Source organism: Paramisgurnus dabryanus, chromosome 21 (assembly GCF_030506205.2).
Source record: "Paramisgurnus dabryanus chromosome 21, PD_genome_1.1, whole genome shotgun sequence".
NCBI classification, from domain to species: domain Eukaryota; kingdom Metazoa; phylum Chordata; class Actinopteri; order Cypriniformes; family Cobitidae; genus Paramisgurnus; species Paramisgurnus dabryanus.
The window spans coordinates 27,105,301-27,119,064 of NC_133357.1; the positions used below are offsets into that span (position 1 = coordinate 27,105,301).

Consider the following 13,764-nt stretch of genomic DNA (forward strand, 5'->3'; position numbering starts at 1 on the left):
GGAACTTTATTGGTTGAAATGGAAACTATAAATGGTCTTTGTGGGTCTCTACTGGTATGTGTTGGGTTCTATTTGTGTGTGCATTAAATCCTACTGGAATATGTCCCAACACTCATAACAAAAAGGAATTTTGTAGTGGTTTAACCCTCTGGGGTCCCACCATTTTGGGACACTGTCAGAGGTTCTGACATGCTCTTACATTTGGTCTTTTTTCTGTTGCTTTAAAACATAATAATTGCAAGTGTCTCATACCACTGTGTTCAGCACAAACTGGGCTAAAATATTATATGAACTACATGTATGTACATGTTTGTATTTTTGAGAGAAAAAGGTTTATGCGTGGTTTTTAAAAAAGCAAACATTTTAAGTCACTGATATAAGTCCACAAAACCCATACTAAACATGTTTTAACAAGACTTTCCTAAACAGTATCTAGTAGTCTAGAGTTTTTTCTTTTAAAATGATGTGAAAATCATCCTGCCTACTTATTCACATAAACCAATATATTGATTTAGAAATGGTAAGACACTTTTTTTTAGAGGGGCCGTATGCGAGAAGGATTGATTGACAGCTAGCAAACAAAGGCTCGCATAATGAGCTGCATAATAAGCTGCATAATGAGGCAGGAGGGAACTACAGTAAAGAATGTGAGGACAAATGTATACATGTTTGTTTGAGGTTTATTAAGAAGTTAACAATATAATCAAAATAGAAATGAAGGTCAGTTGGACATTTTCAGTTTATTTGGAAACAAACCCTATTCAAAAACTTAACTTGTATAAGAAACTGATAAACAACAGAGCTGTAAACTTCATGTGGCTCATGTTACCATATAACTTTATGTCCAATGAGTGTGAATATGTTTTTCCACTTCATAGTTTTGTACTGATGAGAGGGATGCAGACCTGTAAGAGAGTTATGAACAGCTGTTAGCATAAATTGTCCACAGAAATACCCATACATACATAACTGATGGGAAAATGATAGCACTAGATTCAGATAAACTATCATGTATATAAACTAAATTAGTATCTCAGATAAACATCTGCAATGATTAGTTATATAAAAAGCTGTTTTCAGATGCCCATCCCCTTATCGTCTAGCTTCTGTTTTAAACGCGTTTCTGTAAGCGAGTATGAACTTTATAAAAACACATCGCATATGGCGTCAATGTGCGCAAGCTCTCTGTGTAAACAACGCGGAGCTCATAATAAAACGGCGTCGCGTGTAAAGCGCAATGTATGGAATGCGTAGCATGTAAACAATATCATATTACAGCAGATCCCGCAGTGCAGCATTACTCAAACTTGCCATGAAGGATACGAAAGTGAATAACTGTGTCTAACACTGTACAGCATGTAACAATGAAATCCGCCATTACGTGATCATGCATACTTGTTTGTAAACAATGCAAAAGTTTTTCAATCCGAAGCGTGCAGTCTGCTGAGGTTGCTTATGTAGGCTGAACTGCATAAGCCATAACATATTACATGATAGCAAATATAAATGAAGACAAATGACTTACAGTTTCTTCAGGAATATATCCTCCTCCATTGCGTCTTCCATTGTTCTTCTTCTTAGGTAATGTTAAAGATAAACCCTTCTCTTCCTCATTGTCCAGACATAAATGAAGATATTCCTCACGTGTGTGTATAAAGTTTATAATCCAAACATGCGCTAAAGTCTTTAAATCTGATAAAACTTTACGCTTTGTTTATTATTGTTGGAACTGCTGGTCTCCTGATTACCATGTCTCTTTACTTCAATGCAGATTATATAAACGGTCAATATTTGTTTTTGATTATAATTAGCTTGTTTAAAAGTAGACATTTCAGGCTTTCTTTGGATATGTGTATCATGTTTGTGTGACGAGTATTCGCGGAGTTTCAACTGATTTTTGTAACGTGATTTGAGAGACAGCTGGCGGAGACAGAAATGTCTAAATGCGCACCCTGTTTATTTTCTTTATTTGACAAAAACAAAAAGATCTCTTGTTATTGTGAATGTACACTAATTAAAGAGGACCCTTCAGAGTTTCAATTGATGTCAAACATGTAAGATTATTAATGATGGAGTATTTTAAGTTGATTCTGCTATGATAAGGAGAAAACACATCAAAACGCGTCCCCGCGTTTTTGGACCCCTGGGGGTTAAACTATAGTGATTTAAACTACTTTGAATGTTATCTTAAAATACTCTACAGTATTATTTACGACCATAAAATGAGACTTGTTCCTTACCTAAATTTGCTTTTCTTGTGCCCACTTATGCCTTGGCAATAACAGCAATTGTAGATGTTAACAAATTTACATGTTCTTTACAAATACGCTCAATATGCAATTTTTACTGAATTTTTTACTTTTATGTTTGTTTAAAATGTTTATAAACATTTAAAATACTTATTTTCTCAGTGACAGAACTTTTGGTTTTAAACATTGATGGGGACAACCCCTGTGTTAAAATACGCTCTGTGTGGATTTACAGCTGGTTTTCCGGACAGGGGTAGTATTAAGCCAATATTAAACCCTAGTTTAATTAGGAAATATAGTTTTAACAAAAATGCCTTTCTAAAAACATTACTTGTTTGCACTTTGAGGAAAAACAAAGGGCACGGATGTATTTAAAGGGACAATAAGTAGGATTTTCCCCCATCTAGTGGTGAAATTGTATTTTGCATTCAAACGAATAGTGCTCTCTAGTGCCTCGCTTTTCCACAGACGTATTGCAACTATGGTAACTATGTCGTTATGTCACCGATCTCCTTGTCCGTTTTAGCTGGTTCACGTGTTCTGAATAAAACGCATTGTGGGAACGCATTGGTAGGGTAGTGCTTTTTGTCCCTCTCTGCTATTATAGTTTATCAATATGGCGGAACAACATGAAAGCCTCCTTGGACTTACCCGTTCAATGTAAGTAAAGAGAAGAAATTCTAAGCTAAAAAAGAAAAGTCAGATCACTGGCAGAGGTCATTTGACACCAACGAGGACATATGTATGAATAAAGGCATTGATTTTGACTAATAAAACACTTAAAACCCTACTTACTGTCCCTTTAAAGATAGGTCAGTGCAAGTTGTTTTCAGTTTGGACAGCTCTTACATTTATTTTAGTCTAGGAGTAGTCTAATCCCTATCGGAGAAACCGCACCTCAAAGTTTATGTCAATTGTAATGTAATTTTGTGAATAGTTCTGGAAGCAGCAAATGCACGTTTCCCCTTGGTCTAACCATTCACGGATATTTGGATAACACTCCTACATCTCTTTTGCTTTAAATAATGTAATAAAAATTTCCTCCAAGTAGTTTTGCTTTCGTCAATGAAAATTATGACCAAATATCGTTGTCGTCAACGAACCTTTTATCACGTGACAAAACGTGACGTAAATGCTGGTAATGTGACAATGACTATAATTAAATGTATAATACAATATTGTTGACAAATAAAAACGAGACTTAAAGTGGTTTACAAAATAAAAACTATGCTAAAATGTCTATTCATTTTCGTTGACGAAAACGAGACAAAATGTGACCAGTCACGGTCTGTGTGTATTTACATACTGTATACTGTAAGTGGCTTGTGTTTTTACCCCCGTCCCAAAGGGAACAACTAAAAGTGTTTTGCCAAACTAACCGAGACCGGGCCTTACCGCCCCGGCTTTTCTGACGAGGCTAACCCCCGAGCATCTAATAACTGTAACGGTCTGGACCTCCCGCTAGCTTCTAGCAATTAGCACGCGGTCCACAAGCAGTATACATCCCCCGCCGGGTCTTAATTTCTGTAATTTGCGAAAATAATGCGTTTGAAAATGTTTTATAACTGGAATATGTTAGTATTGTCCAGGGGAAACGCGTTTATTGTTGAGACTGCTAACGTAACATCACAATTTACTCTGGAATCATTGTGTGTCATGAGTTTCTTCTCCTGTAGTGTAACGTTACTTATTAGTGATACTTTTCTGCATGATTTGTCTGTTGGCAACATAAACCGTTAATAATAATAATATATAAAATAATAACACAGTATGGTCTGTACTGCTCACGATATCACTATGCACGCGCACATGACATTAGTAGTGGGGCGTGATCAAAGGAGCAGCAGCTCATAAATATTTAAGACTAGCTCAAAACGGCACAATCTGAACTGCCCTGAAACAGAGGCTACTAGAGAAGCTATTTCGAGCAAACAACTTTTGAAACATGTTTTATGGAACTCATACACCTATTTAACTTGTGGAAAAGCTATCATAATATGGGCACTTTAAATTGATAGTTTACCCAAAAATGAAAATTCTGTCATCATTTAATGTTTTATTCTGATGAACACGATAGGAGGATATTTTGAGGAATGTTTGTAACCGAACCAATCATGAGCCCCATTCATTTCCATAGTAGGAAAAAATACTATAGAAGTGAATAGGGCTCATGAATGGTTTGGTTACAAACATTCCTTAACATTTCCCAGTCATGTTCATCAGAAAAATAGAAATTTATACAGATTTGTAACAACATGAAGTAAGTAAATGATGACAGATTTTTTATTTGTGGATGAACTGCGATGCCGTCAAAAATTTGGGTGCACCTAACTTTTATGCTGATGCACACAAGAAAAAAAGTTAGGCCACAAGTGCAACCAGTGCAAAAAGTTTAGAGCCCTGTGGAAGAAAGCTGTTATATGTGAAATCAGATAATAGTCACCCAAAATTCATAATACATTGGATTGGTAGTAGAATTCTATATCGATGCATCAAATCTTCGACAATTCTGGGTCCCCCTAACACAGTCAATTAAATCACACATGACATCCATTGAAACAGCAGGCCACCATACACATAAGCATCAGCTTCTTATATCATATACATTTCCTTGACCAAAGCCAGCATTCTCAACAGCAACAGCATTCTGATAAAAGTAAAACAATCCCAGTGGTTACTCACAAACTTGATGAATTCCTTGTACAGGAAAATTCACAGATGGCTTGGTTATTTTGAATGCAGGCCTTGGTTGGGCCTACCTCATGCATGTTTGGACCTACCTCATGCATGCTTGCACATCCTTCTTGGGAGTTTCATGATTCTTGTAATGGTTTCTTTTTGATTTTGGCCATTTTTGCTGGTGAAGTTGACACTACTCCATAAATGACATAATAATGATTTATTTTAAAGGATTTCAAATTCATGTGAATGAAGAGTACATCCAGCTCCATGTTGTGTGTGTAGATCAAGAAACTGTCTTCTTCTTCTTCTTCTTCTTCTTCTTCTTCTTCTTCTTCTTCTTCTTCTTCTTCTTCTTCTTCTTCTTCTTCTTCTTCTTCTTCTTCTTCTTCTTCTTCTTCTTCTTCTTCTTCTTCTTCTTCTTCTTCTGTGAATTTTATTGGCAGTTTGCAATCTTTGTGCATTACCGCCATCTACTGGATTGAGGTGTGATCACATTGGGAAGTCAAAAAATAAATGTATATATATATAAAAAAAATAAATAAATAAATAAATTGGGCTAAAGTCTTCTTGCTAGTTGTGTTTCTTTCAGATATTCTATCACTGCTTTGCTTATAAACTGTGTTCCAGATAGACTCAACAGGTTGCTCAAAGTCAAAGAGTTCTTTGATACTCTCTTCAGTTTTTCCTCTCTCGTCAGAATACTGCCTACATATCAGAAGTACATGCTTCACTGTTTCTATTTCTGTACAATATGGGCACATTCCGGTCTCATGTTTCCCTATTATATGTAAGCCACTGTTCAGTCCTGTATGTCCTAACCTTAGCCTTGTTAGCCAGGTTTCTTCTTGTCGTGAAAGTGAACTGTTCATTTTAACTGTTATATTTGGTTGAATACTATATAAATGCCTACCTTTTTCCCCTTTATCCCATTTATCTTGCCAAAGTTTATGAACACCATCTTTAATTATTATTTTCAGTTCTGTTTTGCTAAGTCGAACCTGTACTTCTACTTGTTCTGCTTTAAGTGCTTCTTTTGCCAACTTGTCTGCCCTCTCATTACCCTCAATACCTGTGTGTGCTGGAACCCAAGTGAACTGTAACATTAGTTTCTGTTGATTTATCCTGAAAATCATCTGATGAACTTCGTCTAAAAGATCCTGTCTACATGCAGATTTCCCACTCTGGATGCTAGTTAAAGAAGACATGGAGTCTGAGCAAATAACAGATTTATATGGTTTCACTTCTTCTACCCACTGAAGTGCCATTATTATGGCTATCATCTCTGCAGAAAATATTGATAAGTGGTTTGATGTTCTTTTTTGTACTATAAAATTATATTTAGGAATGTATACTGCCACCCCCGTTTTACCTGCTGTTTCTTTAGATGCATCTGTATATATTTGTACTGTGTCATTATACATTACTTCTATATACTGCTCTACACTTTGATACATTCCCATCTTGACTCTATTCTTAACTTCCAGATCAACTACAGGATAGTAGAAAAACCATGGTGGAATTGGACTCAAGTTAATATTTTTGCTGCACGGTATAGTACTGATTCCCATATCATCTGCTTCTTTATTGCTATTCCATCCAAAACTGCTATTCATAGTGCGACCATATTCCCAGCATTCTTCTAACACCAGTTTTGTAGGATGTGTAATTTCATGCCCTTGTAAGTTTACCCAATATGCTAGAGAAAGTTGTAATCTCCTAAGATTTAAAGGCATCTCCCCTACTACTACTTGCAGTGCTGGGATAGGTGATGTTCGGAAGGCTCCACTACACAACCGAAGAGCTTTGGCCTGCACCTTGTCCAGCTCAGCTAATGTAGATTTTGCTGCTGTTTTGTATACTGTACATCCATAATCAAACACTGATCGGATTATTGCAATATAGATTCTTTTCAAAGAAGATCCTGATGCCCCCCAGCTGTACCCTGAAAGACACTTCAAAAGATTAATTGCTTTCTTACATTTGTCCACCATTTTCTGAACATGATTTTTAAAAGTAAGTTTACTGTCAAACCACACACCAAGATATCTTAATTCATTAACTTGTTTGAGAGATTGTCCATTTATCTTAAGATCTATTGTGGGTTTTACCCTTTTCTTAGAAAAACAGATGACTTGCGTTTTTTCCACTGAGAGGTGGAACCCCCAGTCAAGTGACCATCTCCCAACCTGACTAATTGCTATTTGCATCCTTTGCTGTAAATTGTCAATATTACGGCCCCTTACCCACAACGCTCCATCATCTGCATATAATGCCCTGTTTATCCTTTGGTTCACTCCATCAAACACATCATTAATCATTATATTAAACAAAATTGTGTCTTCTTCTACTTCTTTTGGTGTTTTATTGCGGTGTGGAAAACCAATGGAAAGATGGTGCATTACCGCCACCTACTGGTCCGGAGTGTGGAATGAACAGATTTGGACCAATATTATTAGACCCCTCGTTTTTCGAGACAGCACCCCCTGCTGTTTGGAAGATTGTATAACACCCTTATCCAAATGGCACTGAAAACAATAGGATGCAATATTAAGGTCTCGTTTTATTTAAAGTTATCCAAATAAATATTTGCGTTCCCTGCTTAATGCATGTGCCAAAAAAACTCATTGTGTTCTCTGACAAACAAATTACCCAGTAGTTATTTTTTAAGCATGGGTGTAATTGAAAGAAAATTACTGATGTAAGGGATACAATTACAGATTGAACTATCTTCTGAAAAATATTATGTGATATTATATTGCTACAATGTTTTTTATTCCAATTTTTCTTATACCTTCTTATACCTACCTTTCTTAAACCTATAAAATGGTCGTATTAACATTATATCATGCTAACACTACAAAACCTGTTTTTTGAATTTTTGAACGCGAACGAAACTTAAATAAAAATGGACAAAACCCCAATAATAAACAATTCTGTACTTCATTGAACAATCACCTTAACATCATCTTGCTGTAAACAGGAGAAAGCAAAGAAAAAAGGGAGAAAGAATAGTGTTAGTGACTTTACTTTTCACCTTCAATTGCATTAAAAAGAACTCCTAGTGAGCCCCCCTTATGGTTGCTAGAAGACGTCATAGGAACGCAACCACTAGAGCACTTTGGGGAAAAAAACTTCTTTTGACAAATGTTTTAGACGCTTCATGTGAACAGCCTTAAAAGCTAAAATCAATTATCAAACAAATAAAACCAAGTAAATAAAATCCTTAAAAATTCGTCTGTCCTGTGATGAGTTGAATCTGTTGGTCCCATTTTGTTAGTCACCACACTGCCGTGGACTACAGCCTTCCTCAAATATATCTGTGAAGTACACAGAGATTCCCTCAAACAGGTCATCAGTTTCTTATTGTTTATGTTCAGCTTTAAATAGAGTTTTATAAAGTGTTGTTGTATTTGTATGTGTGAAATGAAACCCCGTGTCTGTTTTAGGGTTTTGAGAGCACAGTCTGTGGTACGACTGGACTGAAGGTCACTGAACCCTGCAAGAAACCATGAACACCTCCACACCGGCTTTACTCATCTGAGGACTGGTTCTGCTGTTTATTGAAGAGCTTTTAGGAAAGGTCAGGTCAGGGCTTCACACTACAAGTTGTGTTATATGAGTTATTCATATATTAAGGAAAGCCTGTTCAATACATGTCAGTTTACAGTCTTAGCAAGAGCAAGTTGTCTTCTTGTTTCTTGTGTTATGCATATTGCTTTGACTTATTTGTGTACAACTGATCCAGGTCAAATTCACAAATATGCTGAGATTTTTCATTTCTGTTTTACAAAACGTCTGGCACTCTTATGTCTTTAGGTGAGGTAATGTTAAGGTGTATTGTAATATAAGATGTCAATTTTATATGGTGGTTTATATTTCAGTCATTTACTGATAAAAATGTCATTGTTATTATTATTAATGGTTTTTATTTTTGCTATTAACCTGATAAGTGAAAGTGTTTTAATGTGTGCCTTATATAATGCATTTAATAAAACGTTATTTATTGAAGCCAGCATTTATTATTGAGCTATTATTAAAAGGTTTAAAGGGTCAATCTTTATGAGAAATAATTTATTGAAAAGTGTCTTGTCATATGGAATAAAATGGCCAGAACATTGACATTGTGTGTTCAGAAGATCATAGGGTAAAACAGATACTGTACATTTTAAATGAGCTAATTAAGTGGATAAAAGTGTACAATTTCTCAGTTTAAATATTTGCTATGTTATCTATGTTCTATTGTGAGTAAAATATTGGCTCATGTGATTTGAAATTCCTTTAGTTTTCATTTTATTCAAATTTAAAAAACGTCCCAACTTTTCCATTATTCAGGTTGTATAATATTCAGTATTTAATCTATATGCTCAGTTTAATACTTACATTTCTATCTTTTCTTTTAAATGAGCTGTGAATAAAGGAAAGTATGTGAATTAGGGATGCACCGATAGGATTTTTTTGGGCCGATACCGATTTAAACAGCCAACTTCTGGCCGATACCGATATTAAACACTTGTATATGCAGTTGGTCTATTAGCTAGTTTATTTCTGCATCAAATTATTTTTACTGAACATGGATTGGATCTAATTAACATTCAACTGACCACCCTATAAGAGAGGCACAAATTAAGCTAAAACAAATATAATAAGACAGCATGACAACCTTCAAAGGTGGTTTTTGCTATTCAGCATTTATTTTATTAATAACATTAACTCATTTTTTTTTTTTTACATATAATGGATTCGTTAAGCAGTTAATTAATAAACAATCGGTATCAGCCTTTCTCGTGCTATTGCCGATATGCCGATGGTTTCAAATTCATCAAAAATCGGCCGATACATCTGTGCATCACTAATGCGAATGATAGTTTTAGTTAGTCATATTGAAATATGGCTACTTTCAATAATTCATTGATTGTTATTTTTGTTGGTCTGTGGATGGGTTGTATATATGTATTCCATACTCTGTGTTGCCATACCTGCAGTGACCCCATCATGCACACATCACTTGAAGGTTTGTGCATTTATAAGGTATGACTGTACAGTTGATAAATGCATGGGTTTGCTGGTACTCTACTGTAATGGATTTTATTTTCTCATTGAAAAATGTCTACAAATTAAATTTTCTTCACATATTTCTTTTACAATCATTACAAATGAACTACAAACCACGAATAATTTCAATTACCTTTACTCATGACACAAACAATAGTTATTAAATCTGTTAAATAGTTTTATCAACTGTACATTGTCTTTCTTCATCATGACTTTTTAATTCTGGTTGTTTTGGTTTGATCTAGTTAAGACATTTAGGTGCGGTTTCCTGAACAGGGATTAGATTGTCCAAGACTGAAATAAATTAATAGCTGTACAAACTGAAAACAACTGGCACCATATTAAAATATATCAGTGCCCGTTTTTGCCTGAAAATGCACACCAGTAATGTTTCTAGTAAGGCATGTTTGTTATATATCTATATATTTCCTAATTAAACGAAGGCCAAGTCCTGGTCAGGAAACAGGAAAGATAATCCCTGGTCAGGAAACCACCCCTTAGTATTTTCTTTGGTTTGATCTTTTATTATGTGTTTTTTCATTCTTTATGATTAAATCATATTTGAGATATTGTGTTGTACTGTTGCTTTAAATAATTACACTAATTTCTTAATATATATAATTTCTTAATAATTAAATGTGTTAATGTGAACTGGCATCAATAAACTGATAGAGGTGTAGATATTAAAACATGTTCTTCTATCTCTCTAAAGGTGTTTATTTTCTGATGACTACATTATCTTGTTTATTTCAAAACTGTGAAAGATAGTTCAAATTAGTGATGCACCGATGTATCGGCCGCCGATATTTCTCGGCCGATTTTTGATCAATTTGAAACCATCGGCATATCGGCAATAGCACGAGAAAGGCCGATACCGATTGTTTATTAATTAACTGCATAAAGAAATCCATTGTATGCAAAAAAATTGGTTAATGTTGTTAATAAAATTAATGCTGAATAGCAAAAACCATCTTTTAAGGTTGTCATGCTGTCTTATTATATTTGTTTTAGCTTAGTTTGTGCCTCTCTTATTATGTTGGTCAGTTAAATGTTAATTAGATCCAATCCATGTTCAGTAAAAATAATTTGATGCAGAAATTAACTAGCTTATAGACCAGCTGTATAGTATTCTATACAAGGGTTTAATATCGGTATCGGCCAGAAGTTGTCTGTTTAAATCGGTATCGGCCCAAAAAAATCCTATTGGTGCATCCCTAGTTCAAATCGTTTACTCATGAGAAGAGACTGTCAAATACAGCATCTAAAACTACTGTACGCAAGACCAAATTAACATTAAACAGTAATAATCCACAAAGCTCAAGACAAGGACTACAGATATTAATTAAAAGATTTAATTATGTATACATTTCCATACAAAAAACAAAACCCTTATGTTTTCAAGTGAACATAAAATGAAAACGCTAAAAAAATGAAAAAAAAAAAAAAAAGTTTCATCCTACACTGATATTTCTCAGTCACAATGAGGCACTGTACAACATTTACTAATCTTTACCATCAACACTCAATTTGTACAAGAATCTGTAGACAAAATTCGAGGTTAACCAGGTACAGTGAACCTCAAAATACATCCCAAAACATAACCAAGACATGCAGTGGGCAAATGTGTCACACGTCTGATTCCTCAAGGTTCAGTGGAAGAGAATGTGTTTGTGTTTGGTGTTGGGAATCTGCTCTCGGCTCTTCAATCTTCTCACAGCTTCCCTCATGTGTTTGGGTTGTAGAGGTGGTGTGTCTCCCCACTTCTCACACACGTCAAGAGCTGCAAGAAATGCATAAAAACCATTACAGAAACTATTAACCCATGCAAAAGAAAAACAGCTTTAGACTTTCTCCTTTAATCATATTGGTCTTTGACCAACCTTCCTCAACAATCTCTCCAGCAAACACCTTTGCGATGCCAGACATAGCAATAACCACATTCTGAGAGACGGATGATCCTGTGATGGACTGAATGAGCTGAAAGACCAAAAATAAACTCTCATTTTTCCACAATAACAGCAAACACATGAACATAAATGAGTTTTGAAACATCTTCAAAAAACAAATGCAACTACTCCCATCATTTTGAATCCGTTCTAATGGGATCCCTTTACACAAATGGGATTACACTTACCCGTTTAATGGCTGCTTTTGGGAAAGCTGCGCGTCTGTACATCTCATAGCGGTTTAGCTGTTCTTCAGAGAACGATGATACTAAAACTCTGGCAAACAAAGATTAGCAGAAGTCATTAAACTCATTCCAGTGACATTTGGGGTTTCTTAAGATCTGTAACTCACTGCATCTTTTGGATTTCATCTTCATCAACTTTTTGTCGTTTCTCTTTTTTCTTTTCATGCTCCACTTTTAGTTTTTTAGATGCTGGCGTATGAAGAGATGAAGATCCCTCCTCTTCTTCTTCACCACCAGCAGCAGCAGTAGTATGTTCAGCCGATCTCTAGTTAAGTGAGATGAATCAGTCAGTATATCATTAATGTTTTGTCTATCAGATGTGTTTCAGAAAAGACTTACTTTTTTATCTTCTTTTGTATTGGTTCGGGTGGCAGTGGATTCAGATGTGGTACTGATGCTGACTGGACCATCACTTGAACCCTTGATCTGGTCAGCAGGTTTACTCGTCTCACTAAATGAACCTGATTCAGGTTTAACACGGGCCGGGTCTGCCATGATCTGACTGACAGATTTATTTCAGATAAATACAATTAACAACAAATACACTTGTTTGTTTGTTTCTCTCTCTCTTTCTCTTTGTATATTCAGATGATCATAACTGCTCTTCATTTTCACTGCTGAGAGGATCAATTTAATGAAAACTGACAATTTAAAGATATCAAGTCTATATTAAGACCATTACGATTTCTTAAGCATCATGTAAATGCCCTGCTCGTCTTAACTGTTTCTCATCTGTGTAAAATATGAAACAATCTAGCACATTCACATCAATAACTATTTTTATTCATGATGATCCACATTAACGTTATACCTGGCAATATAACATCTTGACTTGTTACTGTGTAGGTCAACTTGCAGAGTATAAGAGAACTAACGTATAATAACACAATCCTGCCATAACCATAACATCTAAACTACAGACTGATATACAATCATCAACAATGACTTAAAGCTCGACATTCAGCTCCTTACTGCACACATTGACAATTGAATTATAACAGAGAGAGTTTTAACATACCTCACACCGACAGATTTTATAAACACTATCGCAGATCAAATGACAATTTTACCGACACGCACAACATCGACTGTCTCAACTACTTCCGCAAACATTTCAAATTAAAAGTCCGCGGCGAAATATTTCACATACACGTTCAGCCGTTGAGTGGCGCGCTGTGCTCGCGAGTTGCTCTCGCGGTGCTGTGACGTCATACAACAATCAGTCTGCGCACACTAGTCCGACACACTTTATATTACATTACATTTTACATTTAGGCCGATTCTATTTATCCGGTTTTTACAGCATTTTTATGCGATTCAACAAATCAATAATTCAATCAATCAAATTTTTAAGTCAATTATGAGATTAGTTTTCAATAAACAAACGATTTCAAAAGCACATCAAACACAAAATGGTTTTCTCAAAATTATATTTTTAATTATATGTTCTTATTTATTAATGCAATAACAAATAGAAACTACAACAACACAAAAACAATAAACAAAATATGGGTCAATTAATTAACAGGGGATATTACATGAAATATTAACATAAACAAACTAAATATCAGTCAAACAAGAATCAAACAA

General features: G+C 35.1%; 1 protein-coding gene across 1 annotated transcript; it reads right to left on the reverse strand.

Annotated features, from left to right (window-relative positions):
• Positions 1 to 11,319: 11,319 nt before the first annotated feature.
• taf11 (TAF11 RNA polymerase II, TATA box binding protein (TBP)-associated factor) lies at positions 11,320 to 13,304 on the reverse strand. Its single transcript, XM_065286726.1, has 6 exons — positions 13,193 to 13,304; positions 12,514 to 12,676; positions 12,282 to 12,439; positions 12,118 to 12,205; positions 11,864 to 11,960; positions 11,320 to 11,763 (listed from the first exon to the last, which is right to left on the reverse strand). Exons 2-6 carry the CDS (start codon positions 12,667 to 12,669, stop codon positions 11,633 to 11,635), a joined length of 630 nt encoding a protein of 209 aa, XP_065142798.1. The 5' UTR covers positions 12,670 to 12,676; positions 13,193 to 13,304; the 3' UTR covers positions 11,320 to 11,632.
• Positions 13,305 to 13,764: the final 460 nt, after the last annotated feature.